General features: G+C 38.6%; 1 protein-coding gene across 5 annotated transcripts in view; it reads left to right on the plus strand.

Annotated features, from left to right (window-relative positions):
• Positions 1–19,077, plus strand: part of SHANK2 (SH3 and multiple ankyrin repeat domains 2) — a 326,771-nt gene that overhangs the window by 95,519 nt on the left and 212,175 nt on the right. For all 5 annotated transcript variants that reach the window (XM_087742627.1, XM_087742637.1, XM_087742639.1 and 2 more), the window contains 3 exons: positions 1,911–2,220; positions 6,490–6,659; positions 18,797–18,910. In XM_087742627.1, the coding sequence (XP_087598753.1) occupies positions 1,911–2,220; positions 6,490–6,659; positions 18,797–18,910 (594 nt within the window). The remainder of the gene's footprint in view (positions 1–1,910; positions 2,221–6,489; positions 6,660–18,796; positions 18,911–19,077) is intronic.

Raw genomic sequence — 19,077 nt, forward strand, 5'->3', positions numbered from 1 at the left:
CTGTAAGTTAGTGCTAACCAGGTCTTTACTGTGACATTTGAAGCACCAGGGTGCTTTCAGTGACATACTCTGCTGCTTTGAAACCTTAAAAAATATGAAATATGAAAAACTCGGAATGTTGAAAAATTAGACAGTTTCTGTTAGCTTCTAGCATAAATATTGGACTTCGATGCTTTATCCCCTTTAACAGCTTTTAATGACTACTTCCCTTATTTCAGCCTTGTTTCAAATGATATATTATGGAAATGAATGTAAAGCTCTTTCTCTCCCTTCTGATGTTGTTGAGCTATTTACCAGAGAAAGTTTCAGCTCATTAGATATCCGAAGGATGCTATTTTAAAATATTCAGAATTGCAGTTAGTTAATCATAAACTGATTCTGGTGAAAATTATATAAACCATTCTTTTACTTGCAGTTCCATCTTTATTTTATGTTATAAATATGCTTTCAGTTTTGCTCTGAAACCTTAAATTTTGCTGTGTTCTCTCAATTAAAGGCTGTATTTCAAGGCAGGACAGATTGATTCCTATGTATATTCATATTTATGTGAATTTATTTACTTGCACAGCATGACAGACATTCTTATTCTGGTTTTTGTGTGTTTTTGAAAGGTATTGAATGCGTAGACATTTCTGGCACTTTATAAATGGCACTTACTGGCACTTTAGACATGTAGGATGATATTTTGTGGGGCTTCTTTCCCAGTTGAAATATGATTTTTTGAAAATTACAACAGCTCAATAAAGTCCTCAGAATAATGCTTGGCTGCCTTTTGTCAGTTATACTACTGCGACTTTTCAGATGTAAATATGTGCACTTGAATCAAACCCTGCGACCCCATGAGTTCCACTGAAATAAATTAATGAGAGTAGTTGCATGAATGGGGACCGAGGCAAGAATGAGTTCTCGGGGTCTGATCCTTTATTACCTTATAATATGGGTGGGAAATGCCATCGCATCTAGTGATAGCTGGATGCCTTTTATTAGGAAATTTGCCTTTTAAGTTGCACTTGGAAGGAACTGACCCACTACAGTGAGAAAAAGAGATCTGGACTATGTAGTGTCTGCTTGTACGAATTCTCGTATGACTGCAGCACCGTACCAATGACACTGATGAAAGGATGGGCCCTCTAGTTTGCACTAGGTTTTTATTGCCCTTGCTTTTGTTTTGTTATGATTATTTCATTAAGTAGTATATCGCAGCCTTTGGATACAGTCATGTTCTCTTTGGGACACAGCACGTGACGAAGTGAGTGTATTACCCTCGGGTAATATGCTCTATATACAATAGTAATAGATGCGGTAGAAATGCCTAGATTAGAAAGAGAGGAATACCTAGGGATTACAGCAATGTAATAGAGTTCTGCCAGGAGAAAAATCTATGTCCTCAATTTTTAACCTGGAAGATGGGGATAAGGTGACTGTTAACACTAGAGACTTCAGGTTAAGGCCTGAACTTGCGATGAAACAAAATTCTCCCAGTTCGGGTGCCAATGGGAGAAGCAAGTTAGAAGACCACACATGAAAAATTCTGCCCGTCGGCCCTGTTCTGTGGCTTTCTGATTGAATATAACAACATAGCATGAATATGAACTTTTTGAGACTTAAACTTGGCAATAATGAGGTGTTTCCCGTTTCCTAGACCATAGTTGAGACTGTTCAGCAGACTCATGCCGCTGGTGCTGCCTAACTATTTACTAAAGCCAGTAAACAGGTTAATGTTGCCCAGTTGTTTTCAGTTTTAATGATATTTTAAAGATTATGAATTCAATTAGCTATGCAGGCAAGGTAGAGTTTCTGTCTCCGCAGAAGAAACAATGCCATATGTTGCTAAATCTTTTTATGGGGTGGTAAACGCATATGAATGGTGAAATCATCTGAGATTACCCTGGATGTCTTTCTTTACACAGTGCCCTTTAGAGAGGCTCCCACCTATTCAAACAGAAGGCGGAGACCCCCCAGCACCTTAGCAGCACCTCGGATCTTGCTTCGTTCCAACAGCGACAACAATCTGAACATCAACAACCTCCCTGAGTGGTCAGCCTCCTCCTCTGCTTCTTCACACCGCAGCCTTTCACCTCATCTACTTCAACAGATGCAGAATAATCCTAATGGAACTGTAAAAACTGTGGGGAGTTACACTCCGTCCTCCCGGAGCCGGTCGCCATCCCTAAACAGGCTGGGAGAGGATGCCAAACGGCAGCAGCACAGGCACATCAGGTGACTTTTTGACTATTTGCACAGCATGAGATATCCCTAACGTCATCATGCTGGACTGCCATGTTCTTTTATGTTATTTAGATGCCCATTTTGCAGTCTATAATATATAGGTAATATAATCTCAGCACAGTGGAACATGTCCGAGTGTGACTATTTTAATTGGAAGCTCCGGTCGAAGCCAGCTGTTTCCTCACAGAGCTCCAGCAGCCAGGCAGACTTTAAAGCTCAGCAAAGCTCAGCAGTGGCTTATCACTGAGTTTGCACCTCCAAATTGAGGTGCTAGTTCTCAAGATCTTTTGATAGTTGAAATAATGATTGCATTTAACAGCAAACTAAAATGCTTCTGAGATACTTGGTCCCTTCATGAAACTATTGGTCATGCCTGTTGGAGCTGCTCATGGGTGATGAAGCAGAGACTGTTTAAGTTCTCCCTTCCGTAGATGTGTGCTGAACCAAAGAGTAAAATAGAGGGAATAACTGGAGGGAATAAGTGGGGCTGTGTAGGAGGCTGGCCGAGAGCAAAGGGGGCTTCTTGAGATGGTGGTGATAGACGTCATGGGCTTCTTTCATGATTATCCTTGCTGCAGGGTTTTGCATTCCCTGTGACTTTGCTGCTCTTCCTTTCCTCTTCAGTTACAAATGCGATGTAGCAGGCACTCTCTGCAAATATCCTGCAGCTATGTCCCACGGGAGAGCAAATCCTGACTAATTAGAGTGATGTAGGTATTGTAAGTAATATAATAAAACAGAGGATTGTGTCTTGAGTTTTGATCACGAATGGGGGCTTCAGCTGTGTGAAGCTGCCACCCTGTGAATAGACAATTACAGCTTCACTTCCAGGAGGACTCGGGAACTGCGTCTGTCAAGTGTGCAAGCGATGGAGCTGCACCAGAACGAGGGGTTAAACTGCAGGGCTGCAAAAATGAAGGGAGGCAGAGCTGAGTACTGCTGGAGAGAATTAGAGCTTAAATGTTTTGACCAAACACATTTAATTCAATGGTCATTTAAAATATCAGGCTTTGTCTGTCCTGTTTCCTAATATCAAAAACCATCCACTATTCAAGAGTAGAAGAGGCCATGAATATTGTTAAGAAATGCAGCTGTTGGAGTTTTTTTTGTCATTTGTAGGTGTAATGGATCTTTACTTGAATTTTCCAGTAAGTAAAACAAAATGTCGTGTAGTTGAAGCTGTCACCTGTTACCTTGAGCATTCTTCTTCTCTCCTTGGCTGTAGGCACCCAAACTGACAAGCGCTATTTGTGAGAGTAACAATACTGCCTGAGGGTGGAAATACGGTGCATTGCAAAAAAAGTTGTCTGAAATGTAAGAATCGCTGGAAGGAACAGGACACAAGTTTCTCATGCCAATGGTTTTACCTTAGGGTCGATGATTATTTTAGCTGGAAAGGATAAAAAGTGCCTTTTCATCAATATTCCTGGGATTATGCACTTCCAAATTCTTGAAGTATAAACAATCCTTTGAGGCGGAGGGAACAATTAAAAAATTTTTTTTGAATGAGCAAACATCTATTTGCTTTAGCTTAATTCAGCCACTTTCCTCTTTCCACTTTCTGAAAGCACATGATTTTGAAAACTAGCACAAATGATAGTGGAAAGCAATTTAATGCCTGAAATTTTGTGGAAATAAAATTTTGGTCATTCTCTTAATGCATCAGTATCACAGCTACTTAAACTGCTACCCAGCTGCATATGTACCATCAAGACTTGTTTCAGGGATGTCCAGAGTACGTGCAAGTACTGTGAAGAGACCTGGAGGCTTTCTAAATTTAAAGACAGCTAAAAGGATTTTATATATAATTTTTCCTGCAAGCAATGCCTTTTCTTGCCACAGGCCCGTTTTGCAGTCATGAATGGCACCTTACATGGCAGTTTCCTCACAGATTTTGTTTAACTGTGTGGCCACCTACTTACTGTCAGCTAAATGTGGGAATTGTTGCTGTCTCTGCTTATTATTTGCAAATAATACATTCATCACGAAGCTGTTGTTCCCCATAGATCAAAAAGCCCTTTTTGACATAGCAGTGGATTGGGTTCTGGAGCAGAAGCAGCCAGAAAGGGTAGGTTAATTAACGGAGGAGGTTAGAGTACGGCAAAGGGTCCATGAGGTTTGTGGGGTTTGTATTGTGGAGAGGAGAGGGCTGGGAAGTGATGCTGGAAGGGGTTCTTGTGATCTTCACAGCCTGTGGGGCTCAGGTGTTTTATCTTCTTGTGAGGCTGCTGTTTTTCATACCAAACTGGTTTTGGCGGGGGGGAGCTAGGGGAGGCAGGGGAACTGGAGCCCTTCCTGTGGAGTTTGTCCCACTGCGATTAGTGAAAGGAGGTGCCAGCACAGCCTCAGTCAGGGCTGAGCCATCAAGGACGGCCACCTTCTTCTGGGTGAGAGGAAAACACGTACATACGCCTTCCAAAATCTCTGTATCCTCCTCCTGCTCCTTCATGGCATGGGACTTGCTGGGCTGGGAGCCCAAACCGGGGACAAGGCCGGAGAGGAAAGATCTTTTTTTAAGAAACGGTGTATCCCATGTTGCAGCCCTGATTTCCATTAGTAAGCCTGTCTCATCAGAAATGATGCATTCAGCGCGAGGGTTAAATGTGCCATTTTCCCCTCCTCTTTCAGTAAGAGAGAAAATGAATGAATCTTCTGTGACGGGAGTTAAAGAAGATGCTGGGACATAACACTGTGAATAGCTGCTACTTGGCTGCTACCAGACTAGGCTTAAAATACAGCTTGATACAAGTGGAAATCGGATGTGTAGCAACAGTTTATAGATCTGGATTTTTTTTATGGTGATGACTGTTTCTTCGCTTATAAGGAAAAAGAAATGGAGCAAAAGAACTGAAACCCAAACGTCATCTTTTCCTGTCTTCCTTTAAACAACTGCGAGAGTTGGCTGAGGTTTCAGATGCAAACTCCCTCACAGATGGGCAACCAGAGCTCACTTTTAAACACTCCAGTACGGCTTATCTTTATTAGCACCTGTTCACAGTAACAGAAGAACAGAATGACGAGGTGAAAGGGGGATGCTATTCCAAATGGTAAAGAAGTTACTGCAGGAAAATGGAAGTGTTCCTGATACGAACGATCCACTATGTTTGTTTTTTTACCAGACAACTTCTTTACCTAGATTGAGAACCTTATTGACTCCTATTTTTTGTAGGATATTGGTTAAAAAATAAGGGCGAAGAAACAGGAAACCCCAGCCCTCGTATTTCCGTTTGCTTATAGCAGTTTGAGATCTTTTCTTTCTCCTTACAAGAAAGTAAGCGAAGTGTTACGATGCTAGAACACCGTTAAACCATTCGTCTTCCTTTGGCACTCTATCTTTTCCCTATAAATCTTTATGACTGTTCTTCTTTCTCATGAATATTTTCTGTTTCTAGACTTTCTGTGCAAGACCTCAAGTTTTTATGTTTTTTTTTCAAAAGTCGAATAGTAGTGTATTGCAGGTTTGTTATGTTATCTCCTATAGGTTTCCCACCCTCTTTAACATTTGCCTTTTTCTCACCTTATATTTTTGACAGTTCACTCATTTTTCAGGAGGTTTAATAATGATCTGATGTATCATTCACTGGCTTTCAATAATTTCTTCTTTATACACCATAAGTAGATTGTGTGTTGTTTGATGACCTATGACTTATCTGGGCATACTGCTCTGAAGTCATTGAGAGAGCTATTGATTGCCATCAGTAAGAAATGATCTAGAGAATATGTTAGCCATAAGAACCATGCTTTGCACAGATCTAAAATTTAGCTTCAGGCCTCGGAGTGATGAAGTAACTTGATAATTCAGTCCATGCAGTTAATAATTCAGTTGTCTTGATTGTTCAGTTAATGTTACAATATTACAAAGATATCCGTTCCCAACAATAATTGTAAATACTGACGTTTTAAAGTCTTTCTGACAAATTGTGATGCTTGTAATGTATGATTTGCATATCAATTTTAAACTTCATCAGGGTCTGTGAACATGCAAGTTTAATTTGCAGAAAAACTAAAATCTCTAGTGTTATGTGTTTTCTAGGCCATCATGATCAGATGAATATTGATCATGTTTCATATTGAAAGATTTCAACCATTTAATGCATGTGTTTAGGATGAAAAACATGTATTTTTTCTGCAGGGTTAGACGTCTTACTGGAAGACAATTATGCTATTCACTGCTTAATTTAACCCTGTCAATGTGATGGTAAATGATTAAATTTGCCCGTTTTAAATAACCAGTTAATGTTTTTTAATTTCAATTTTCAGTGCCGTTTACAATCCTAGTGCCAACAAGGATACTCTGTCTGCCTTGGATTATCAGGGTCCAAAACGCAAGCTTTACAGTGCTGTACCTGGAAGACTTTTTATTGTTGTAAAGCCATATCAACCTCAAGGAGAAGGGGAAATTCATCTGCACAAAGGAGATAGAGTCAAAGGTGAGTACGTAATTAATTTTGAATAAACGTTTTCTTCTGCTAGATGGAAATTTTATTTTAAAATTCTCTTCTATTTTAGGGAGAAAAAAATCTGTTCAGTAGAAGTGCTTTTATGCCTTCGTTCCTTTACAGGGTGTTTTGCTCCTAGTTCTGTTTTGTAACCAATGCATATTCAGCTACCATTTTAACTGTAAGTGACTTCAAAGTACTACTAAAATTCAGAAATATGTGCAGTAATAGCAGCATTGTCTTTCACACAGAGCACGTAATTTTCTTCTGTAGTCATTATAGAAATACAACTCCACGGCTTTAAAAGGTTGTAAATATGTCAACTATCTAAGCAGCTCAGGAAGGAAACAGGGATAAGTTCAAGTCTGTTTCAAGCCCTTTGCTCAAGGAACAATTTAGTGGTTAAATAGAAAAAGTTCCCTTGTGAGACTTAGGATAAGTAGGTAGGTAGAACTTACTGTAAATATTGTGGGGAGGAAGCGTGGTGGTACATGTATAATTTCTGTCCACTGGTGCACTTCCCAACTAAGAATATGTTAAAATCAAGGCCAAACTTTGTGTTATTATTTTGAAGACAGTAAGTACATCCAGGTACGGCTGAGAAAGTGGGCAACGTGGTTTACGGGATTGACCTTCCTAAGGGTGCATTGTTACGCAGTTTCAGCTGAGGTTTTGCACATCCAGGTAAAACCAGTCATGGAATACAAAGACTTTCTGCTCAATACGAACCAAATACCAGTTACGGAAAGCAAATAAAAGGGAATAAATGCAGTGTCCTAAATAAAAGTGTTAAGCAGCTGAAAATTCCCTTGCAACTGAAACTACTTATCTTACAAAGGAAAACTTCAAAGATCTCCTCCCTTGAGCCTGCAAACAGTAGTTTGAAAAAAATGGGGAGCCATTAGAAGGTATTTTTGTATTTTTATTTTTGGATGTGGCTGATTTTGAAGCGTTTGTGGGTTTCATAATTTTTGTTAAGCCTTCAGAAGGTGTAGGACAGAAATCTGAAGAATGCTGCACTTAAAGATTAAACATATGCAAGATTCATTTTAAGTGCAAGAATGAAGGAGGAAGGTTAAACTTAGGAGAGCTAGTGATGTCTGCAGGCTGAAAAGATAATTTTGCAGTCTGGGAGATTGTGCCCTGGTCAGGTAGGAAGCAATGATTATGATCTAAAGAAAACAGAGCAAAAGAACTTTTGAAATAGCCCATATGAACACTTCATAAAACATTATAAAAAGTTCCCAGTTAATGGAAGATATCTAGGCTAGAGTAAAATTAATAGAGGGCAAGCAAAGCTCTGAGGTTATAGGATTTCTTTGCAATGCCAAATATCAAATAAAATTCAAGTCATGAAAAGGAGAAGTCATCTTCAAATTAAAACAAAATTGACAGAGCTTTGCATGGTTTGGGAACCAGCTTTGCAAGCACCCAGTACATGAGAATAAATGCAAGAGAAGTAATGCATAATACCACTCCATAAAAGCTTTCAAGTGTCAAAAGAATGGGTACAATCTACAGAGAGGAAAAGCTGCATTATGAGTAACTGTCATGCAAAAATGTAAAGCAAACTAAAAGCAAGTGTGTTCTTTTCACACCTTTACAAAAGAATACTGGTTCCTGGGTTAAAATCTGAAGGCTTGGCGTCTTCTATATGGAGTATGGAGTTCTCAGTGGAAGGGTGGAGAAACAAAACAGTTGAGAAAGCTGCTTGTTGGTCAATTACAAGAAAATGAAAAAAATGTTGCTTACAGTGGAAAAAAAAAAAAAGATTAAAAAAAAGGAAGGCTTAAGCACAGCCCAGAACTCTTTGCTTATTCATAATCTCAGAAAATTTAACACCACCAGGAAGAACTGGCAGTACCTACAAAGGATGAAATTTTGGGGGTCATGAGTGGTACGCAATAACTTTCTACACTGTGTGTGTTTACAGAGGTCTAGGAGGTGCCAATGGATAAAAGAATGAGTATGGTTGAGCACCATCATCTGTTCTTTGGGGGACGTTGCATCCCTACACAATTGTCTTCAACTGACTTGTTGGATTTAAAGATGTAGCAATATTTTGTTTATGTAGAGGATGTAAGATCAACATAGATCCTTGTCACCAGAATAAAAAAGTAGAGACTCCAGGCAGTTACGGAGAAAGACAGGACAGAAAATGTTTTCCCTGGCAAAAGAGGAAACAATGCAACAGGTTGCTTGGCATGCTGAATTTTCCAGGGGCGTTCATTATTTAGCTGCTTGTTTACATTAGAATTTGAGACTATTATATGCAAAAATATCCTAAGAAGAAGGGATTTAAATTTCATTGAAAAGTTTAATATTTAAAAAAAAATAGTTCAGGAGCCCTTGATTCTAAGTTATTATGACAGTAACTGGAAAACAACGCAAGAAAAAATTAGTCTGCTTTTCAGATCTTCTTACAATAGCATGATCTAAACTCGAGACCAATGAATTTTGTGGGGGACACTAACCAACGAATGTCAAAATGCTGAAATAGAAAATGAGATCGTGTCTGGCCTGTGAGTTTTGCGTCTTTATTTATAGGGAAAATCTATGTTTACTGAAGCTGACTATAAATTAATTATTACTCTTAGAAAAAGGGGGACATGCCCATCCAACATCAAATCATCCCTGCAGGGATAATTTTTTTCAGCTTCAAGTCAATGATTTGCACATCGAATTAAAATCTGGTAGAGGTCTAGCATTTGCAGGCACCCTTGTTTTAGAGCACTTTATAGAACTTTGATGCAGTAAAGTCTAGTGAGGTATTTATATATGTCAGTCTTCTTTTAGAAAAAGTTTGGAAAAAGAAGAAGCGTACATAGGGGTTGTCAGTGTTACTACTTAGGATGAAATCTTGTGGAGCGTCATTTAAGGCTATTTGCATGGCAAGGCTGGAGCACCGTGTGACAGACTCCCATTGCTACTGAAAGAGAAAACTTTCAGAACAAGATCGAATCCTATTTTGTGTTACCGTGCCAATGGTTCCTCAGTTGTCACAAAAAATGTGTCAGAATGAACGCGACATGGTCATGTAGAGAAGGAAGAGTCCAGGTAAAAAGACAGTAATGCTTTAAAAAGGTCTCAGTTGTGTAACAGTGTTGAAGCCATTCAAACTTAGAACATGTGACAAAAATCCAGGTTCAATTAAATCTGGATTCGCGTCTCTGTTCTGGTCAAAATGTAAGTATTTATAGAGAATAAAAAAAATTACTCCAATGTGAGAGACTTATAGGCTCCCTCTCCATCCTCCAAAAGTACAGGCAGTAGAGCTCTTATAATCCTCAGTACTTCTTGTGTGCTGTGCGAGTGCCAGAGCTGCTGGCTGTAAGGAGGTCCTGCTTTTTTTCTCTTTCTGAGCAGAAATTCCACTTGGTACCAGATATATTTTCTGTCTTTTAGAGACTTGCTTAGCAAGACTACAATCCAGTCATCACTGTGGTTTTGATTTTCTGGGTGTACACCTGCCTGTTTGGGGTTCAGCGACTCACTATGTGCAGTTCTAGAGGAAATGAAACATTAAATCCCGTGGAATTCAATTTTTCCTTACTTTGGAAACACCTTGGCCTCACATTTAAGAAATATAAAAGCTTTGTCTTAGCCTCGCTCCTCTGCTGAGTTGGCAGCTGCACTGTTCTGTATAAAACACTGATGCCAAAGTACCGGCTTCTGGGGTGGCTTTGGGGGATTCAAACGTGTATTAGCATTTGCTAAGGGCTTCTGACCCGTGTTCAGTCTGACCCTGGGGAGATGCTCATCACATGTACATCCCATGAGACTAATCACAGTAAAGATGTAGCAAGGCATTTATTACAGGGATAAAAACCCAGAACAACATATTAGAGAAAGGGATTATTTGGGAAATGTTTTTATGGATTTTCTTTTTTAACTTGGAAGAATTAGAAGGGTCATGGAGAGGGATGAATTCCTAAACTCTTGAGGAAAAGTGCTTTCATCAGATGAAGATGAGGCAGATTTCTTTTTCTTTCTAAAACCACTGGAAGTGCATGAGTGACAATAGTTCGCAGTATATGATAGAAGGAAACTGCTCAGAGAAAGCTGTGAATGGGCAAGGTCCAAAGAAAATGTAAACTAAACAAAATGGTCTTGTATTAATAGGATATTACGTAGCCTGTACAAAAATATCTGCTTTATTTTTAGTTGTTAGTCATACATACTGACATCATTTGTGTGTCTGCCACTCATGAGAGAAGGGCCATGGCTGTTGTAGAAATAAATCTGATGTCTTTATGTGTACAAGAGCAACCCTAATCTTATGTTTTCACATAAATGAAGAAAAGCTATCTTCATTCTTCACTGAAACACTTTTAATATATTTTGTTTCTTTCTTCATTTTATATCTAAAAGTCCATAGCAATAAATCTGCCACAATTTGAACACACACACACACACGTGTGCGCGTATATAAAGTATCTGTAAAATGTACTTTAATCACCTTTTGCATTGCTAAAATTAATTCTTACACTGGAAATCAAGTGGCTTCTTTTATAAAAAAACTCAGATGTATGAAGAGAATGCAATGCTTCGAAGTTCTTTGTGAGCGAAGAATTAGCGATTTTCTGTGTCGTGAAGATAAAGCAATACAGAAGTATCTGTGCATCCTCCAGGTTGCCTGTGGTTCAAATCTGTGCTAGCATACCTTGTTGGAAAGGTAACAGATACAAGTTCCAGGTACCAACCAACATGGTGCAGACGATCCCCGGTCACTTAGAAACAAAACAATCCAAATTGTTTTCAGAATCTATATTAAAACATACCTGAAATGCATATGATTTGTCCCTCACTGCCCTAGAAAGAAAAGGACCACATGGCTGCCTGATACAAATACTTTGAGAACTTCTGAAGTCTCACCCTGCTCACAGTTTTGTTTTTCTTGTCTTTCTATGTGTTTTTATTACAGCGTTTCCATTTGCCATGTGATTTCTAGTTATTTCTTCCAATTTTCAGGTCCCAGATCATAGTATAGTTTGTCCATGGGTGGCTTCCAACTGCAAAGTTTTACTTTCCTTTCTTCTTTTTGTTGCCTGCCCTGATATTACTATCTCCTCTCTTTCACCTGAAGGCAAACAGAATACAGGGCTAGTTCTGAGAAACTCTTCGTTTCTTTAATTCTTACTGTGATTAAACAAATTTTCTAGTGCTTAGTATCTAGAAAAAGGGGGAGTTATTTCAGTATCTCAAATATGCTCCAACAGACTTCTTCATGAACCTTCTGAGATGCCTCCTGTGCAGGCACAGTCTGCACATCTCAGAAGAGTTTACCACAACTGAGGTCTGTTCTCAGCTACATTCTCTGGGGTCAGAGAAACGGTAGTAATTCAGTAGTAGTGATTCAAGCATCTGTTCTAGGCAGAAAGTCAGTAGCTCTCAGCATTAGAAATACTGACCCTTGCAACGCTACTTTTATTTCAGCGTGATCTCAGCCAGTAGGGCAATCCAAATATATCGCGAACATTTTCATTTCTTGTCAAATCTACTTGTAAGTCATTCTGAAAAAGAAAGATTATTAAACCCCTGCTGTGCATGAAGATATTGCCAACCGACAGTGCCTGTGGGCAGAATGAAAGTTGGTCTCCCGGGCTTTTGCACTTGTTAGATTAGTAAATAAAATACTGGAAAGGGAAAAGCCTCAGAAATGCTGTTTTCTTTCTTCAAGGGCGTTTGGTACCTTGTGTGAATAAATAGGGCAGCAAAATTTAACCTAAGAGGTTTGCATACGCGTTGTTTTGCTACACTTTTATATGACGGATGAAATTAATGTGAAATGGAATATTAATCTTACCCAGATTCATTGGTCTATTTTGCTTCCTTACTGTCTCCTGACTTGATCAGTTTGATTTAAATTCCTAAGATAAATAATTATGACTCATCACAGATAATAACCTAATTCATTTCTTCAAGTTGCTTGTATCTGAAGAGTAGGAGAGCGTTGTGCTTCAAACTGATATATCAGTGTTGTAGCAAAGACAGGGCCTTGCTCCCGCTCCAGCAGGAGAGCTCGCTCTGCTGTCAAGGCTGCAAGAAAGTGATTCAGACATAAAACCATCCACAAATCCCCGTTGTCTTAGCTCTTGACTAATTAAAGCCAGCCTTCCCTCAGTAGTCAGTAACTGGCCCAAAACATTCAGTAGACAGGGAGTACCAGAAGACCGAGAGGAGCTGTGAATGGCATATGAGCACACTAGCATAGTCTGACAAAATAGTACAGGCTCCAGATCTAAGTTGATTGGGGACCTCTTCTCAGGTTAATGCTCTCTACTCTGTCTTCCCCTGACTTGTAGTTTGGGCATCACTGTGGAGAAGAGCAAACTTGACTCTGTCCACATCTTCCTCAACAGAGATGGTAATAAAGGTTGCAAACTGATGGGTTTTTCCAATGCTCGATTTGAATTTCTGTCCAAAATTCAAATCAGTGCAGAAGATTTGTTTCTTATTCTGTTTTTCTCTCTCCTTCACTTTCCCCAAACTAGTTAAGAGACACCCAACTAACAGGAAAAAGACGATCGTCATAGAAAGTTGTTGGCAAAGATAAAAAAGGAAGGGAAAAAAATATACAGGGCCAAATCTTGAACAGCACAGCTCATTCAGTTCTATTTCAGTTGAGCCCTATTTCCTCAGATTTAGAGGATTATGTGCAGATTATTGTATTTGTAGATTTTGATGTAGTGAGTGGTTGCTCTGTTAATAGTCACTGTCGTCTTTTCATCCCAAGGTCCTTTTCCTGAACTTGCCTTGTTTGCACTGTTTCTTTCTTGAGAAAGTAGCAGTGATAAAAGTTAAAAAGCTGTTTTAAGTCAGGATCTAGCCTGACACTGATTGTGGCCACGGTGGTTGGGGCTGTGACGTGCACCCAAAACCTGAAGCTAAGGCTCCTTAGTCTTACCATCTGCTTGCAGTGTGGGTGGCCATGGAGACTGATGGGACACAACCAGGAGACATGCAGTAAGCTCAGGGTATGGCTGTTAACTGTTAGGATAAGTCAGACAATTAAATACTGAATTACGGGTAGGTAAGGTTCCTTTTCAGATAAACCAGCAAAGTCACCTGAATTACAGAAAGGTAAACTCCTTGCAGCCACAACTGGATCACACTTTTGTTTTGGAGGCAAAACTGGAAGTTAAACGTAAGTTTAAAACGTGAGGGATGTTTTCCGTCCATGTTATTTCCCTAATTTGATTTCTCTGTGAGGTCCCACAGCCCAAGATGGAAAAGAACTGCTGAATTTGCTTCTCCGCTAAAAGAAATGCCTGTGGAGCTGCAGTCGAATCTGACTGCTCAGGTCAATGATACAAAATCATTAAGTGCAGATACACAAGGCTTTCCTTCTTGGTTGTACATGGACGGCACAAGACCATCTTCTGCATGGCAGCTGGGGCAGAGTCACTTGTTTGCATGCTGGAGGCCTTCATGTGGTTGTCGTCGGGGCGATAGACAGTGACTTCCTTCCCAGTCGTGGTGCACTGATCTCAAGTTATCTCACTCTCTCTTGATTAAGTATTTGAATGCCAGAAGTGGTCTGCCCATGAGGCAGAACAGACGGATCCTGTTCATCATTAATCACAGGGAGGGAGGGATATTCATCATGAACAAGGAGGGGCAGATAAAGAAATGGAGTAAAATTAAAACCACATTTTAAGAAAAATATCTTTAAAAAAGTGTCAAGAGAGAGCAAGGAAAAATATTAAGAGAGCAAGATTAAGTTGTAACTTGTGCTGACCTTCGTTTATGTTGTATGTAAAGTCTGAGTCAAGTTGCTCTTCAGATGCAGAGAACTGTCTAGACTAATTCACTCATTGAAATTTCAGTATCACAAGGAATTTGGAAATAGTATGCACCATCATTTGACGGAAAAATATTCTTATACTCTATTTCTTGATTGTGGCATAATGAAGGGAGCTGTAATGTGGAAGAATAAAACTTTTTTGTTGTTTTTTTGACAGTATATTGAGTAATTAAGCTGTTTGAGATGAGTATGTTATATTAATATTAGTTACAATGTATATATTGTCAATAAACTTACAGATGTTGCAAGAGACAAAACATCCTGTGCTCCATTGGCACTATATATAATTTTCTTGGGTTCTTCTCTGGACTTTGGCAAAGCAGAATCTGGCTGATATTAAGCGTAATACTTTAAAGACATTAAAATATATGACCCTGATAGACACCTGCTTTTCCGTGTCTTCCTGTTATTCAATTGTTTGGTATTTGTACAATTTTGATTTGCAGTTTTGTTCTCATAATTGAACATAATTCTTGTTGTAAACTATACTTTTGTTGTGAAAAGTCGTATCAGGATTCATGATGTTACTAGAACCTTAATTTTACTCTTATAACATCAGATTCTTTTTGTAATTCATGTTGTGTGTAAAGAGACTCTGCCCTGCTCTTGCCATAGCAACAACATCTTTTGTTTTTACTAAAAGCGAAAGGAAAAAATACTTGAAATGATAAAGCTTAATTATTAATTTTAGGAAAGTTATCCTTTGATTTACCATTGTTATGTCCTTCAGAAGGAAAATGTTGATTAGAAAATCTCTTGCTGGTACCAAATTATCTATTACAACGTGTCTCTCAAGCACTATTGTGAGAGGGAAAAGACAGAAATTAAGGCCTCATTCCAAAAAAGCATTCATGGGGACAAAAGATAAATTACGTTTTTTGATTTATCCTTTCCGTTCCCAGTTATGCACATTGGAATACATGAAGTGTTCCCAGTTTTTATAGATATGTAGATTATTATGGCTTTGGTTCCTGCTGCAGAATTTCTTATTAATGGTGCCACCTGAGATGTATTAAAAAGATTATTTCAAGTTTTTTGGTAGTGCAGAACCATCTAGATCTCAACTTCTACATTTTGAGTATTAGGCCATATGTGCTTCTCCTCCGTCTCACCCACAATGTTGCTCTGGCTCTGCACATCAGCTGTATCCCTGGCTACCCCACGTTTCCCTCTTGGGTCATCTTTGTGCCTCTTGCAGTTCCATCAGGCTTTCCCTTCCTTTCTTGGTGCCCAGAATGATGTTTTTCCTCGATAGTAAGTCCAAAGGTACCGTCATTTTGTTCGTAGATATAATCTCCAGACAGGCTTGAACCAGAATAGTGAAGGCTGGCTGCGTTCCAGCAACACCTCATTTCCCCTTCTACCTCTTTTCCATAGATGTTACGTCTTCAGGCTGGACTACATGTATTTTTGCTTTGCTTTTGCTATTAGTAATCGCTAATATTTAATAACTCATGTAATAATCATCTAAAGTGGGACTGGTTTTGCTCTGTAGTAATCCCTTTTCGCCTTGCACTCACAGATGGACTTACAAAGCAAATTTTTCCCCCCATCTTGATTTGGATGTCTGATCAGCTGCTGCTACCATAAACCCATGAAATTACTGTATGGGTGTGAAATACCCCACTTCCTTCTTACAGTGCAAATGCTTTTTGGAGATGGAAATATCCATGTAATTTGGAGCCTCAAATTAGCAGATTTGACAGATTAATAGAATACTGAATTAGGAAAGTCTTTCTCAATCTCTGAGTAGTTTTTGTTCTCCCTATCTTGCCAGTTTGTGGAGTGAAATCAGGACTGAGATTCAGTGCTGAAAACTCTCCTCAGAAAACCCTAATTACTTGCAATAGGAATCTTTCACTGTCTCACATTTTGAAATGTCTTTTGGCTGAAGTCCTACACTCACTTTTATGATTTGATGTACAGTAGGATCCTACAAGAATTATAATATCTATATATGTTATTAATTAAGTTTTCCTACTTCCGTATCTCATATATAAGAATTGCACTCTGTTCTTATGTGAACAGAGGTTACGTTGTTAAAAATATATTGGAAGCTGATGACTACTCAGTATATATTGGATGAATGAATAGGCTGCTGTTTTGTGTCACGTTGAATTATCAAATTGACTTTGTGTGTTAATGTGCACAGGCTTTAAACATTTTCAAGAACAACTGGAATTTGTCAACATGTTTTACATTAATTATGCACCAAATTTATATTTATTAATATTTTAATTTAGGTATTATTTATTTTATTAATACAAATAAAGCACAGACCTGGTTTCTTCATTTTTGCTTGCATTTAAACGTAGAGATGAAATATTTTCTGCTTATGTTAACAATATCAGTAGGTGTTGCGTAACTAAAAGAAAGGGCATGCTAAAAATGTTTTATTCAGCTTAAGTGTCACTGTAGGGTTGTTGGTGTCTTCCAAGGTCAGTGCCCTCCCCCGTTATCCCATGACTACCTGGGTAGGTATAGTTTCCTCAAATATGTCAGAAAGGTGCTTGATAAATTGTGCATTTGGGACCCATCCAGGTGTAGGATTTTGCCTTAACGGTTCTATTTCCTGCGGCTTAATATGTACTTCTTATCAACAGTGATGTATAAATATGCAGTTCATGGAATCTGTATCTCTGAATTTACTACAGTAAAGGACTTAACATTGACACATTTAAAAACATTTTTCTGACAAACATCTATGTTAATAGATATCCATGCTCCATAAGAAATACCACAAATAGTTTAGGATTGCATTAATGAGAAACTAGGTAAACATTTAATTTCCAATGCAGTTTTACAGATCCTGGTGTGTCAAACCAGCCTTCTTTCTACCTCTTTAGTGTTACCAAGATTTTTTATCGATTTTCTGCCCTATCATTGATTTGATTTTCATCTTACTCTGTAGTAGTGCAAATCAAGTTCAAATTCAATGCCACTGAGTCACAGCAATTCCACTGATACAGAATTGAATTGCGGTCAGGCTCAGGGACTACGATTTTAAAGCCTGATAAGGTATGGTTTAACAGCACAGAGTGCTTGTGTTGAAGATCATCAAAGTAGCTCTGAGCAAGTTAATATCCCTACCATACTGAAATACCCTGCAGAGAGATTATTCCAGGTCTTGAAAACCATATGCATACATTAGCAAAGAGATGTGCTTAGGCTAATTAGCCCTGATTTTCAGCAGGGCCAGTTAGCTTGGCTGGCTTAGCTAGCACACAGCTAATGGAGCTGTGCTGCTTCGACTTCATGGGCTTATTTTTGGTAGCTCAGGGACCTTTCCCCTGAACATTGTGTTTTGTACAGATGTACTCTGAGGACCCGTGTTGTATGACTGAGCTACATTCCCACTTAACCTATTTACTAGAGCTAACCGTGTTTTTGTTAATCTATAATATCACCTTTGTTCCAATATTAATGTATAGTATGTTTTTAATAGTACATTTATGTTCTTTTAATATATATTAAACATACAGTGATTTGTAGGAACTTCTATAAAATTAATTTAGACATAATACTTAGCAAGCATTTAGGATCCTTTCATTACTGTAATTCATCTCCAGTTGCTTACTAGTAAAAACATAGATTGTTGTTCTGCAGTCTTTTGTCACAATCCTTGTTGAGTCCTAAGATTAATATCAAGATAATTAGAACTACAGGACAAAGCTTTTTCTCCTATTGGTAAATCATTCTCCTCCCTGTTGTTGCTATCTTCTACCGAGAAAAATCACTGAAATGTTTCAAAAGGCATCTACATTGTGTATCGCACCTATGGGATATTCAAGTGTTTGCTGTGTACTCAAACCATTAAATCATGTTACTCGACCTACATTACAAATCTCTGGAGCTACCCACTAAATAAAATAGCATGTTTCCTTAGGAAGTAGAAAACATAAGAGATATCAAAATATGTATTATTAAAATGCAATTTCAGTGTGGGTTCAGTTTTACAATGGGTTCAGCACTTCAGCTTAATTTGAACAGGCAAGACAAATTTTTTTGGACTTAGTATGGCCATGCATTCATGCTTGATAAAAGCAGCAATGAGAAAACTGAAAATGGAGAGAATTATGTGAGGGCCAAGGAAACTTCTGACAAAAATAAATTTGGGAAGAGGTTCCAAAGACTGATCAGGGAGGGTCGCATTTAAAGGTTGCTCTGCCCATTTTTGAGGTACCAGCATTTGAGTTATCGTACAGGGTTTGCTTTTACCAACATGATATTCAATTATTACTGAGCGTGTTGTGTAAGTAATCTTGATACTTAGAGTTGATGAGAAAGAAGTCTAATGCTTCCTATGTCTCTCTGTATTTAGTTTTAAGCATTGGTGAAGGTGGATTCTGGGAAGGCAGCACCCGGGGACATATTGGATGGTTTCCTGCAGAATGCGTTGAAGAAGTTCAGTGTAAACCAAATGAAAGCAAACCAGGTAATCAGATCAAGTTCTTGTTGAATCCTAACAATGAGAAATGCAATGTGTCTGTCCAAGCAGAGAGGCAGCCTGGGCAGTAATGTGTTTGGTATACAGCAGTGCGTTTCTGCAATACTAGAAACTGGAGAATTAAATAAAGCTGAGCTGCTGAATTAAAAAATAAA

This window comes from Nipponia nippon, unplaced genomic scaffold (genome assembly GCF_047370975.1).
Source record: "Nipponia nippon isolate SJK-2023a ecotype South Korea unplaced genomic scaffold, ASM4737097v1 scaffold_10, whole genome shotgun sequence".
NCBI lineage: Eukaryota > Metazoa > Chordata > Aves > Pelecaniformes > Threskiornithidae > Nipponia > Nipponia nippon.